General features: G+C 46.2%; 1 protein-coding gene across 1 annotated transcript in view; it reads right to left on the bottom strand.

Annotated features, from left to right (window-relative positions):
• Window positions 1–9,499, bottom strand: part of SLCO3A1 (solute carrier organic anion transporter family member 3A1) — a 298,024-nt gene extending 288,525 nt beyond the window's left edge. The window contains exon 1 of the mRNA XM_040493405.1: window positions 9,416–9,499. Within this exon, the coding sequence (XP_040349339.1) occupies window positions 9,416–9,499 (84 nt within the window). The remainder of the gene's footprint in view (window positions 1–9,415) is intronic.
• Window positions 9,500–13,819: the final 4,320 nt, after the last annotated feature.

The following is a 13,819-nucleotide window of genomic DNA, read 5'->3' as shown; positions in this document are numbered from 1 at the left end:
CCCCCTCCCCCCCCCCCCGCCTCCCCAATCAGAGACCACAAGTCTAAGAACTCTTAAAAGATTCCAGAGCAGGGGTCTACAAGGTTTTCCATAAGAGTCCAGCTAGGAAGTATTTTCGGCTTCGCAGGCCATGTGGTCTTGTCACAACTACTCAGCTCCGCTGTTGTAATGCCAAAGTGGCCGGAAACAATGGTATGTAAATGAACCAGCATGGCCGTGTTCCAATAAAACTTGATGTACAAAAACAGCCTACAAGGAGGATCTGGCCCACGGGCTATAGTTGGCTGGTCCCTGTTCTGGAACTATCCTCACTACTCTGTGTCTCCTCCAGATTTTCGGCCATCTGCAGTGTTTCTCCACGGGGCATGACAACAAAACCCTCAAGGCAAGAGCCTGAGGAACCGTCCCCAGGGACCCAAGGAAGGGGTGACCTCAAGGAGGCTGAGATTTATTATGCACCAGGCACCATACTAAGGCTTCCATGTAGGGTACCCCACACTCACAAGAACCTTCTGAGGTGGGCAGTAATCATCCCCAAGTTACAGATGAGGACACTCAAGTCCAGAAGGTGCAGAACCAACCCAGAGTCCCACAGGAGGGGTAGATCCAGGGTAGGAATGCAAGCAGCCTCGCTCCAAAGCCAAGCCCTCACTCCACAGATACATAAACTGGACAGACAGTGCCCACGTCAAACCAGGCAGCCTGCAGGGGAGGGGGTAAGGCCATGACCCCCGGGCTGGACACAGGACAAGGAAAAAAAGCAAAGCAGGAGGGGGAGGGGTCCGCAAAGTGTCTTCACAACAGAAGGGCAAGCAGGGTCCTCAACACTGAGTTGCATAATGGGGACAGTCCTGAAGGACTAAATGAGACAACATGAGTCAAGTTCTGCATTGGTGCCCAGCACACAGCAAACACTCAATGAAGAGAGATGATTATTATCGGTAAGCAAGTTAGCGCCTGTTCAGAATTTCGGCAACAGCCTCATCTGTTTAAAGGGTAACAACAGGGGCGCCTGGGTGGCTTAACTGGTTAAGCATCCGACTCTTGATTTTGGCTCAGGTCACGATCTCATGGTTCATGAGATCAAGCCCTGCATCGGGCTCTGCACTGGCAGCGAGGAGCCTGCTTCAGATTCGTTCTCTCTCTCTCTCTCTCTCTCTCTCTCTCTCTCTCTGCCTCTCTCCTTCTCTCTCTCTCTCTCTCTCAAAATAAATAAACATTAAAAAAGACTTTAAAAGGTGACAGCAGAGGGGCACCTGGATGGCTCAGTCGGTTAAGCGTCCGACTTCGGCTCAGGTCATGATCTCGCGGTTGGGGAGTTTGAATCCTGCACTGGGCTCTGTGTGAACAGCTCACAACCTGGAGCCTGCTTTAGATCTGTGTCTCCCTTTGTCTCTGCCCTCCCCTGCTTGTGCTCGGTCTCTGTCTCTCTCAAAAATAAAAAAAAAAAATTTTTTAATAATAATAAATAAATAAAGGGTGACAGCACAGATTCACACCCACTTCAAGGAAACAAATGTCCCTTTCACATGGAGAGGTCTGGCAGTCACTACCCACATCAACCCCTTAGCATCGCAAACAGGGATGGGCCAGACATTTAATCTGAAGAACTTAAAAGGATGCCTTTGGGGGCGCCTGGGTGGCTCAGTCGGTTAAGCATCTGACTTCAGCTCAGGTCACGATCTTGCGGTCCGTGAGTTCGAGCCCCGCGTCGGGCTCTGGGCTGATGGCTTGGAGCCTGGAGCCTGCTTCCGATTCTGTGTCTCCCTCTCTCTCTGCCCCTCCCCCATCCATGCTCTGTCTGTCTCTGTCTCAAAAATAAATAAACGTTTAAAAAAAAAAAAAAAGGACACCTTTGCGGTTCTCCAATTTGATCAAACAAAACAAATCCAGTCAAGACCAAACTAACTTCGAGTCAAGCCATCAGGGAATAATGAGATAGAGTCAAAACAAGGAACGTTCTGTAGAATGTCCTATAAAATGACAACTGGACTCATGTCTTCAAAAGTTGACCTCATAGGAAAAAGTGGAGGAACGAGTCTAGATTAAAGGAGGAGGAAAGCTGTCGAGCCACATTCACAGCAACGTTACTTGATGACAGCTAAAATGTGGACGCAACCTAGCGCCCATAGACGGATGAATGGAGAAGCAAAATGTGGTACCCACTTACGACGGAATATGATTCAGCCTTAAGAAGGAAGATAACTGTGGCACAGGCGACACCATGGATAGAACCTTAAAGACACTATGCTCAGTGAAGCAAGCCAGATGCAAGAGAACGAATACTGTATGATTCCACCTACATGGGGCATCCAGAGGAGTCAAATTCAGAGAGTCAGAAAGTAGAAGGTGGTTGCCAGGGGCTTGAGGGGAGAAGGGAATGGAGTCATTATTTAATGGACACAGAGTTTCAGTTTTTCCAGATGGAAAGAGTTCTGGAAATGGTTGGCGGTGATGGTGGCTACAATACTACAATATAATGTATCTAATGTCAGTGAAGTGAACACTTAAAAATGTTAAAGATGAGGGGCACTTTGGTGGCTCAGTCGAGTAAGCGTCCGACTTCAATTCAGGTCATGATCTCGCGATTCGCGGGTTCGAGCCCTGCATTGAGCTCGGTGCTGACAGCTCAGGGCCTGGAACCTGCTTCAGATTCTGTGTCTCCCTCTCTCTCTGCCTCTCCCCTGCTCGCACTGTGTCTCCCTATCTCTCTCAAAAATAAATAAATAACACATTAAAAATTTTTTAATGTTAAAGATGGTAAATTTCATGTTATGTGTATTTTACAAGGATAAAAAAAAATAAAGAGGAAAACTAAAATCATGTAACAAATGAAATGCAAGATCTTTGGTTTTGGGCTGTCTAAAAAATAAGCATTCTAGAGACAGAACTAGGGACATAGTTATGGATGTCAACAGCATTGTCAATGGAGATATTTTAGGAACACCTGGAGAGATGTGACTATGTCACAGGTATTAGGTGAAATTAGGGAACAGTTACCTTTTCCTATAGTTAACCACTCCTATTAGGAGTGGTAATAGGGTTGCGTTTTTATAAGGATAGGAATCATATTTTACGTGGAGGCATAGTGAAGTATTTAGATGTGAAATGTCCTCCTTTCTATAATTTCCTTTAAGGTGGTTTTAAAAAAGTATACGTATATATTTGCATGTGTGTGTGTGTGTGTGTGTGTGTGTGTGTAGTTCAATACGTTGTTCAGCTGTTCAGTCCTAAGTATTCACTGCACTATAATTTCCATTTCTCTGCTCCGAAAACTTACAATATAAAGTTAAAGGTACAAGTGGGTCAAAAACACCCCACCTATCTCTCTGGGTTGCCAGATAGCTAAACAACATTAACCCATAACAATGCTTTGAAACTCATAAACATTCCATACACCTAAGATGGGCATTGTACCCATTTTCATCGTTGACAATAAACCTGAGACCCCAAAGTAAATAAATGACATCCCACTGAGGAGTCTTTCAGTAAATACCAAAATGTTAATTCTCGGAAAGTCCTGTGGAATACTTTCTGAATACGGGGCATGTGATTTTGTACTAAGGTTTGGAAAAATGGCCATTTGGTGAAGAGGTAAACATTCATTAGCGTGTCTGTTCACACTGGCATGGAGCGGTGTGTAATTTTGTGGGGGCTGTTAGGGCCAGATTATTACATAATGGCCCTTGTTTTTGAGTGGCTGGCTGTTGAGAGCGAGAACCTAGTTGAGGGCTGAGCACACGGGTAGCAACATGCCCAGAACAGGGGCCCTGCGACACAGGGCATGGAACATTCGAAGGCTCATTTTCAGAGCTCACACCTCCTGCAAATGCCATTTCGTACTCACGGCGAAGGGAGAGACAGAGAACACAGGTCCCCGGCCCCAGGGAAGTCGTGTTCAACGTTCACTACCAGTTAAAAAGAAAGAAGAAAAACAAGAACAGTGTTCTCTTACAAGTAGTAACGTATTAAAATGATATCAAAACACCAAACACCTTAAGCCTTCCATTTGGGCTGTGATTTCTGGAGGAGGTGTGGTCTGAGGAAACAGGAGGGATTTGAGAGCAACGTAAAGCTGAGACAGGGATCACACACGACTTGTGTCCCCCTGGACAAGATACTCAATTTCTCTGAGCCCTCATCTCTTTGTCTGTAAAACAGAAATACTGGCATTTACCTGCGGCGAGAATCGAATCAGACTATTTACGTGCTCCCTGACACACAGAAGACACTTAGAAAATGTCAGTCCTCCCTCCTTCGTCATGACTGATCAACAGATACAGGGGAATGAAATACAATGGGATTCTATACAAACTTCTAAAGTGATACTGGGTATTAAATGATAGAAACTCCTGGGGCACTTGGGTGGCTCAGCCGGCTAACCATCTGACTTCGGCTCAGGTTGTGATCTCACAGCTGATGAGTTCAAGCCCCCACATCCTGCTGGCTGCTATCAGCACAGAGCCTACTTCAGATCCTCTGTCTCTCTCTGTCTCCCTCTCTCTCTGCCCCTCCCTTGCTAACTCTCTCGCTCTCTCTCTCTCTCTCTCTCAAAAATAAACATTTTCTTAAACGGTACAAACTTCTTACAAAATCTCACTCCTCCAAAACTTAACCAAAAAAATGTTAAAGCAGAAATTTTTTTAAAAATCACCAGTCAAAAAAAAAAAAAAAAAAAACACCAAGAAAAAATGAGTACATAATAATCAAACACTGCCTGCCAGGGAAAGTAAAGGAAGACTGTAGAACAAAAAAGAGAACAGGATGGCATGGCCAGGCTCAAAACCCAGCATCTACCACGCGAAGGAAGATGAACCAGGGACTAAATAAAAAATCCGGAGAGTTTTCATGCGTATCAGCAAATCTGGAGAAAAGCAACCTGAGCAGGTGTCAATATATTCCTCTTTTCTGAGTGGGGAATAGTGAAAACATCCTCAGGGGAGAAAAGGATGAAGAGGGGGCCATGAACCCTGGTGCTGATTACCTCTGCTGGGAGGAAGTGAAGGTTCCAGGAATACATGGTGAAATCCGGGGCTGATCCAAAGCCAGAGAATACTGCCCAAGGGTATGCAGTGGGTGTTCCTCCACAGGAAGACTGAGCCCACTTAAAAGAACCTTTAAAACATCCCAGAAGCAAAAGCCACCAAGCCAACATCATCTAGCCATGACTAGTCAGCGCCCTGCATACCACCTGCCATGGCATAGCCAGTCCTGGCTGCTCTGCAGGCCCTCAGGGTGCAGAAAGCACGGACAGAAACAAAAATCTAGCCATCAAACTTCAACTGGGTGGTAAGGGGGCAAAAAAGAGAGGCTTCAAACCCAGAAATCACCCACACCCAGAACAACAAAGATCTGCAAAGACTCACCCAGGCAAGAACAGAGTGATAAAAAGCAAACAAAAAGGTCTGGTCTCTACAAACACAGACTCCTGGAGGAAAGGACAAATGAAACATTGTATCAAAGACAAAGAATTCAGCCTCCAAGAAAACATAATGCAAGAAGAGGAGGATTCCCCCAGAAAGATCTCTGAGCCATAGAACTTAATATGAATAAGAGTGCAGTAAATTGAGAATTCAAAGGCAACATTAACCCTCCCCCCGCCCAAAGAAAAAGGAAAGAAAGAAAGAAAGAAAGAAAGAAAGAAAGAAAGAAAGAGAGAATGAGATTGTAGACCTAAAGAAATAAATTGGGGAGCAAATAAACATTAGAAAAGCAATATATAGAGTAAAATTTACAGCAACTAAAGAAAGATGGCTTCATCAATTTACTGACTACAGGAAAGCTAAAATTAAAAAAATGAAAAAAAAAGTGACAATCGATAAAAACAAGGGATCCAAGTAATCAAAGAAAAACAAACAAGTATAGAGTTCAAAGACAATCCAACATACAAGTAACTGGTGTCCTTCCATCAGAGAACTCACTGCCCAGAACCAAGAAAAATCAGAGACAATATAAGAAAATTCTCCTGAGACTATTAATAAAGAATTGAATCTGTCGACTGAAAGAACACACCAAGTGCCACAAAAATATGACACATCTCATGCGGCAGTGATATACTCGTTAAGTTACATGTCCGATACTAATAAAGAGCTCCTCCAGCCTCTTATCTACGAGCACGTAGTCTATAAAGGAGGACAAAGCGGGCTGGCCTTGGACTCTTCCATGGCAACACTCAAGGGTAGAAGGCAGTGACTTCTTCCAAGTTTTAATTAAGTCTTCTGTGAAACTGGAGTGAAGTTAAATTTACTACTTTGTATTTTAAGAACATGTATCTTACAAAGTATATCTAGCCAGCGAGCCGATTTTCCATGGAACGGAAAGAACTCTGAGATGCTATAGTGCTAATGATCATTATAAAGGGGGTGGGAGTTACTCCTTCCTCTTCCCAGAACCCATACCCGGATCCATACTAAAGGAGGAACCTCTATTTTCTGGAAGAAACAAAGAAAAATTATCTGTTCTGACTTCCTCACTGCATCCTCCCCAAAGGGGGCTCAGGAGACTTATCTGGTCTATAAAATCATGAAAGGAAGTCTAACAGTCTTGCCCTGACCTCTTCCTTTTCCTCTCCTGTGAACAGACCTCAGGATGCACACATTCTTTGCTCCTCCAGGAGGTAAGCTTTGCAGGTGCACCCCTGCAGAGACAGACAGCCCATCATTCTGACCAGGAGCAAAGTAGTCTGAAGCCTGGATCTGGCCACACACTGAGTTTTTTGTAATCCGAACTCCAAATGTCTCCATACAAACTCCAAGCTGATATTCTTATACCCCTGTGGTTGGCCATCATGTCTGCTACACTATTGATTATTAATTGGTGGGAGCAGGGGGAAACAGAGAGAAGATAACTATTACCCCTCAAACACCAGGATCGGTCCCGATTATTTCCGAACGCTGGTAGGATTTGGAATGTCTTAAAATATTTTTTATCTGAACTTTTCTTCATTTTAAAATTCTTCATGGGGCGCCTGGGTGGCGCAGTCGGTTAAGCGTCCGACTTCAGCCAGGTCACGATTTCGCGGTCCGTGAGTTCGAGCCCCGCGTCGGGCTCTGGGCTGATGGCTCGGAGCCTGGAGCCTGTTTCCGATTCTGTGTCTCCCTCTCTCTCTGCCCCTCCCCCGTTCATGCTCTGTCTCTCTCTGTCCCCAAAATAATAAATAAACGTTAAAAAAAAAATTAAAATTCTTCATAATGAATATGCATTGTTTTTACAAAAACAATAAGGTCATTTTTCTTCATAACAGTGACACCAGAGGAAAACATCTGATGTTACAGAAAAGTAGTCACAGGGGCACCTGGGTGGCTCAGTTGGTTAAGCATCCGATTTCAGCTCAGGTCATGATCTCGCAGTTTGTGAGTTCGAGCCCTGCACTGGGCTCTGTGCTGACAGCTCTGAGCCTGGAGCCTGCTTGGGATTCTGTGTCTCCCTCTCTCTCTGCCCCTCCCCCACTCATGTTCTCCATCTCTCTCTCTCCTTCAAAAATAAAAAATAAAACGTTAAAAAAAATTCTTAGAAAGTAGTCACAGTGGTTTAGGGGAAAGAGTAAGAATGTGCAGTGTGATCTGATTTATTATAAAATAATAATAGTAACAATAGTAACATTCTGCACAGGCACAGGGTAAATGGATTATCTCATTTAGTAGGAAGTAGGTAAAAATACCATGCCAATCTTAGACATAAAATGGAGAGGGAAAGTCATTTGCCCAAAGCCACACAAGATTAACACACAGCAGGCATGGACTTCACAAAGCCAGTATCTTCTATTATCATTGATGTTTAAATAACACAGATGTGAACTACACAGATCTACTTACACACAGATTTTTTTCCCCATAAAGTACAATACTGTAAATGCATTTTCTCTTCCTTATGATTTTCTTAATAACCTTTTCTTTTCTCTAGCTTACTGGATTATAAGAATATACTATATAATACATATATATGATATGTGTTAGCCAATTGGCTGTATTATTGGTAAGGCTCACGATCAACTGTAGGCTATTAGTAGTGAAGTTTTAAGGGAGTCAAATGTTACACACAGACTGTGGGGGAAATGGGTGGGTGTTGATGCCCCTAACCTCCCCACATAGTTCGAGGGCCACCTGTACTCTGTCCTCACAGTCATAAGGAATACAGGTAGTCCCAGAGATTGAAAAGCACGGGTCCCAAAATGTTGACAGTGTCTCTCCAGGCCCTGACATTATGGATAATGTTTTTTATTATTATTGTTGGTGGTGGTGGTGTTGTTGTTAAATTATTGAATCTATGTTTCTCTATATTTTCCAAATCTTCAACACACATGGTCCTTGTGCAATAGGTAAAACAGTAGGTCTCTATATTAAGAAAAATACCACAAGCATGAACTTGAAGTTCAAGTTAATGGTAGAGCCAAGTGATGAGGCCACACAACGTTCCTGAGCTGTCTCAGCCCGTGTTTTTAGATCGGCGGCCATCTGTGGGCAACAGGTGTGGGCCAACAGGCCAGAGGCATTCTGGCCACACTCCACATCCCCTCCACACAGGATGTGAAGTTGAAGGGCACCCAGCTCAGTGAACGCTCCACCAGCCTCCTAGCCCCCACAGCATCGGGGCCTCAGCCCCGTTGCCGGTGAGCTGTGCTCCGAAGAGAGCTTCCCTCTGGACCCTCACGATTATTCCAAGGAGGAATGCCCCCTCTCAGCAGCTTGCCAAGTCCTTCTCAAGGAGAATGGGAGGGGAAGTTCGAATGGCCTCCATCCAATTTTTAAACTGTAAACTGCACACCCACTTTTTGTTTGGAGACATTTCCTGTGCGTGAACACAGTTTGTTCTGTTACCAGCTTTAAAGTTACCCAGAAGTGATACATCCAAGGCCGAGCTAAAGTGTTTGAAGAAGAAAAGAAGTCCAGTACGATAGGACCTTTCCTCATTTTAGCTCATCTTGCAGAAATCCCATCGGAAGATGAGTCAAAAAAGAGGTTGGCCACAGAGGTGCCACTGTGTATGGACGCCCCAGCCCCCGCCCCTCCTCGACTGCCCCCGTCCAGGCGGTCGCAGCACACTGGGACAAGCGGTGTCCTTCAGACCCTTGCCTACATCATGCGATGCGGCCATGCTTGCTTCTAGGTACGTCTGAGGACGCCATGATGCGGCTGCCTTCCACATGCCTGTAGCAGCATTTCAGGGCACCACTTCAAAGCTGGGGGGAGGGAGGTAAGCCTTGCCAAGAAAGGTGCCGACGGCCCCCGCAACGCTGGCTGGCGCTGACATGGCCCTGCATGTGGCTGTGGCCCTGCTCCCAGCCTTCCCCTTCTCCTCCAAAATGGCTTCCCAGCCCCGTCCCACCTGCGAAGGCTTTCCCCAGCCAGACTCTTGAAATACCAGCCTGACGCCTCCTTCCCTTTGGATCCACCCTGACCAAGGCTGAGAAAATTACCGGACAGCTACTCTTCTCCCCGGGGCCATCTCCAACGTCACCTCCCACTTTGACCCAACACTTGGCTTCTACGGCAAAGACCATGCCGGCCCGTGGACCGCGGATACAGCCAGACCAGCTGCAGGTCTCCGGGAGGACAGGGACGTGGCCCGGCCCAGGGCCTGGAACGGTCTCATGAAGGAGTCATTAGTAGAAAAAAATATAAACGTGCCATCCCTGCCACCAGGATAAAGAGACTCCGTGAGGCCCAAGAAGATGCCTTTACTGAAGTCAGTGTTGCTCACAGTTACTTCAAGAAGTTGTCCAAGTTTGGCAGAGACCAAGCTCAAGTCTTTTAAAAGGAGCCAATGCTGAGAAACTCTGAGAATCAGACAGTCCCACCCCCAGCAAAAACAAAACAAAACAAAACAAAAAACCAACCCTGGAGATGAATGAGATTAGAAGGCAGGGGTCTGGTCCTAATGTAACACACACCTGGCCAAATCTGGGACTGGCCGGCATGGCCATAATATTCTCTTCCAGTCCTCCTGCATCAGGTAGGACTTCAGGGAGGCGACGGGGCCAGCTGGACATTTCACGGGGCCTGGTTCCTGTTAAGGAGTCCCGGGTGTAAGGCACAGGAGAGCTGTACTACACGCACTCTAAATATATACACACATAATGTTCACCCACATGTATTTCTAGGCTTTTTTTTTTTTTTTTTAACATGCATTTCCCTTAATCAGATGCTGTACTCATCCCAGCCACTCCCTGCACTCAGCTATGCCCAGAATCGGGAAAGGGTGTGTTCAAAGCTATTCATTAACGCAACTGGGCTCACTCCCGCAGCCTAACCACCACCCCACAGACAGAAACATAGTTATCCCCTTACTTATTCAGAAAGGAAACAAGGATTGTCACAGGATAGCACATCTGCAAAGAATGACACGCTGACCAACATTCCAGAAGTTTCCTACCCAACCCAAAACCCTGAAGAGGGCAAAGAGTCTGTCTTTTTCTTTTTCTTCTTCTTTGTACCATCAGACCATTTTAGGGTCCTTTGCTCTATTTTGCTCCTAGTATCGTGAGTTGAATCATGTCCCCCCAAAAGGACTAGGATGAAGCCCTAATTCCTGATATCTGGGAATGTGACCTTATTTGCAACAAGGTCTTACCAAATGTAGTTAAGGTAAGATGAGGTCATTAGGGTAGATCCTAATCCAATAGGAATGGTGTCCTTCTATGAGGAGGAGAGAAACACAGAAGAAAAATGCCATGTGACCTCAGAGTCACATAAGGGAGGGGTACGAAGCCTATCTAAGGAACATCAAAGATCAAGGGCCACTGTCAGGAACTACAAAGAAGCAAGAAACGATTCTACCTGGAGTCTCAGAAGCAGGACGCACCTGCCGACACCTTGATTTCAGGCTCCTGGCCTCTAGGACTGCCAGAAAATAAATCTGTTGTCGGAAGCCACCCCGTGTATGGTTAGTTTGTTTCAGCAGAGCCCCAGGGAACCAATACACCCCATTTCGTCCTTCAGAAATGCCCTAGAAACTCATTCATATCGTCATCCACCTTCCCGCCCCTGGGTCCAAGTCTTCCTCCAACCAAAGGATGAACTGTCAAAGTCACTTTCTCTGTACTACACGTCACACCTTTCTATATCTAAGGGAGAATATATAACCCAATTTTTCTCTAACATCAGAGATACAGAAAATGTTTGGGAATGCCTCTACTATCCTCTGAACTCCACAGGGGAAGGTTTAAATAGAATATGAAGACGACACTCCCCACCCCCACCCTCACCCCCCAAATAAAGTACAATAGGGTCCATCCGGGAAGGCAAGAGTTAACATACAGTCTGTGGTCAAAGGTGGGACTGGATCTTTACCTCCTGTAGGACTGAGAGCTCAGCTTATATTACCCACCCAATGAGGACGGTGAGAAACCAACAAAGGAAACAGCTTGAAGAGGGATACTGACAGTGCCTGTAGCATAAGCCTGGCACAGGAGTCCTACTCAGGAGTGACCAGGGTTTGACTCCTGGGAGCACGCTCTCACAGAGGTCTGATGGATCCGACTGGGACATCCTGCCAGGGCTGGTGAAGCGTGGCCCTGTGGCGTCAGGGGCCAGCACAGGGAGGCAAGAATAAAATTAATGAACAACCAGGAGGCGACAGAGCTGAGCTGACCACCGTGACCACCAGAGCTCAGCTCACCCGGTGCAAAGAGAAAACAGTCACGGAGGCGACGGACCTGAACACAGGAACACTCAGCTTCCTTTTGGGGGCTCTAAAACGTGTCCCTTGTCACACTGCACAGCCTCCCTGACGGCCTTGGGTGCCTGCAGCCCTAGAGGCATTTTTAATAGCTGCCTTGGTCCTATTACTTTTAAGTGACAAAGCGTTTCCCAGTGAAATCTGAAGTATCAGAAGACGGATAAATACAAGTGTATGTATTTTTACCTGCTCACCAGATTAAGGATAGGTATGATGCCTATTAGGAAATGGTCTATATATACATATATGTATATATATGTGTGTATATATATACATATATATATGTGTGTGTATATATACATATATACATATATATATATATAAAGGAATATTTTAAAAGAGAAAAAAAAGTGGACTTTTTTCCTGCATTCACCAAAACATTACTTTTATTTGTATTTTTACAATCATTATTTCCAAAAATGAAACTCTTCTGGACTGTTCACCTACTCACCCCGCGAGCTAACGTGGGGGGCTAGCTCTGGAGGGTAGGGGCTGCATATTTGGGTAAATTACTTAATCCTGTGCCGATTTTGCCTAAGATGAAAAGCAGTAAGGGCAGATATTTTTTTTTAATTTTTTTTTTTTTAACGTTTATTTATTTTTGAGACAGAGAGAGACAGAGCATGAACGGGGGAGGGTCAGAGAGAGGGAGACACAGAGTCTGAAACAGGCTCCAGGCTCTGAGCTGTCAGCACAGAGCCCGACGCGGGGCTCGAACTCACGGACTGTGAGATCATGACCTGAGCCGAAGCCGGCCGCTCAACTGACTGAGCCACCCAGGCACCGCAGGGCAGATATTTTTTAATATAAAAATTGTTAAGTTTATTTATTTGGGGGAGGGGAGGGGCGGGGGGGGGGAGAGACAACCCCAAGCAGGCTCCATACTGTCAATGCAGAGGCCAATGCAGGGCCCTAACCCTTGAACCAACGAGATCATGACCTGAGCCGAAGTCAAGAGTCAGATGTGCAACCGACTGAGTCACCCAGGTGCCCCCCCCTTGGCTATGTTATTTTTTTTAATGTTTATTTATTTTTGGGTTTTTTTTAATGTTTTTTTTATTTATTTTTGCGACAGAGAGAGACAGAGCATGAGCAGGGGAGGGGCAGAGAGAGAGGGAGACACAGAATCGGAAGCCGGCTCCAGGCTCTGAGCTGTCAGCACAGAGCCTGATATGGGACTCGAACCCACAGACTGTGAGATCATGACCTGAGCTGAAGTTGGACGCTTAACCGACTGAGCCACCCAGGTGCCCCAATGTTTATTTATTTTTGAGACAGAGAGAGACACAGCATGAACAGGGGGGGGTCAGAGAGAGGGAGACACAGAATCTGAAACAGGCTCCAGGCTCTGAGCTGTCAGCACAGAGCCCGACGCGGGGCTCGAACTCACGGACCGTGAGATCATGACCTGAGCTGAAGTCGGACACTTAACCAACTGAGCCACCCAGGCGCCCGTTATTTTTAAAGAGACCTAAGAACGCAGGCCGAGGCCAACCTTGGGACACAGGGACGACATGCCGAGTGGACAGTCAGTTCCACCTGTGCATCTCAGAAGGTTCACGGGGCTGCATCCGCTTTTAGCCCAAGTCCTGCTGGCTCCACGTGCCCCTCTGAGCCCGTGTGTGATAAGGACGCCCTCCCCACCTGTTCCCATCACCCGCAAGCTGCAGAGCTACGCTGACGGCCTTTTCGATTCGTATGCATCTCCACAGATTTGGCAAAGGTAAAGCGAAGGTGCTACTTTGTGGGTTTTGTTTCCAGAAGACATCCTTCCTTCGGCTGGCTGAAAAACTCCTCTTGGCATTTCAGCCTCCCAGCCGACACAGTATTTACCACACTGGGGGGACAATGCGACCCGCCACACGATAAATCACACAATCAGTTGTGAGTCTTGTCCTAAATTTTCCGCATGAAGACAGGGGAGGCCTTTCTGAAGCTCTTCTGGATCTCTTTCAACTCGTCTAGATTCTTTTAAGTATTTCCTCCCAGTGTCCACTCTGGCCACAAAATAAGCTCCTTGTCTACACTTCAGGAGGCTGTAAATGTGAAATGGGCCACGCAGCGTGCAGCCTGAGAAGAGGATGGTGGGAATGAGCCACAACAAAAGACCGGCAAATTATGCAACACGAGGCAAAATACACCC

This window comes from Herpailurus yagouaroundi, unplaced genomic scaffold, assembly GCF_014898765.1.
Source record: "Herpailurus yagouaroundi ecotype Mexico unplaced genomic scaffold, PumYag 185, whole genome shotgun sequence".
NCBI lineage: Eukaryota > Metazoa > Chordata > Mammalia > Carnivora > Felidae > Herpailurus > Herpailurus yagouaroundi.
This window is presented reverse-complemented; position numbering and strand designations above follow the sequence as displayed.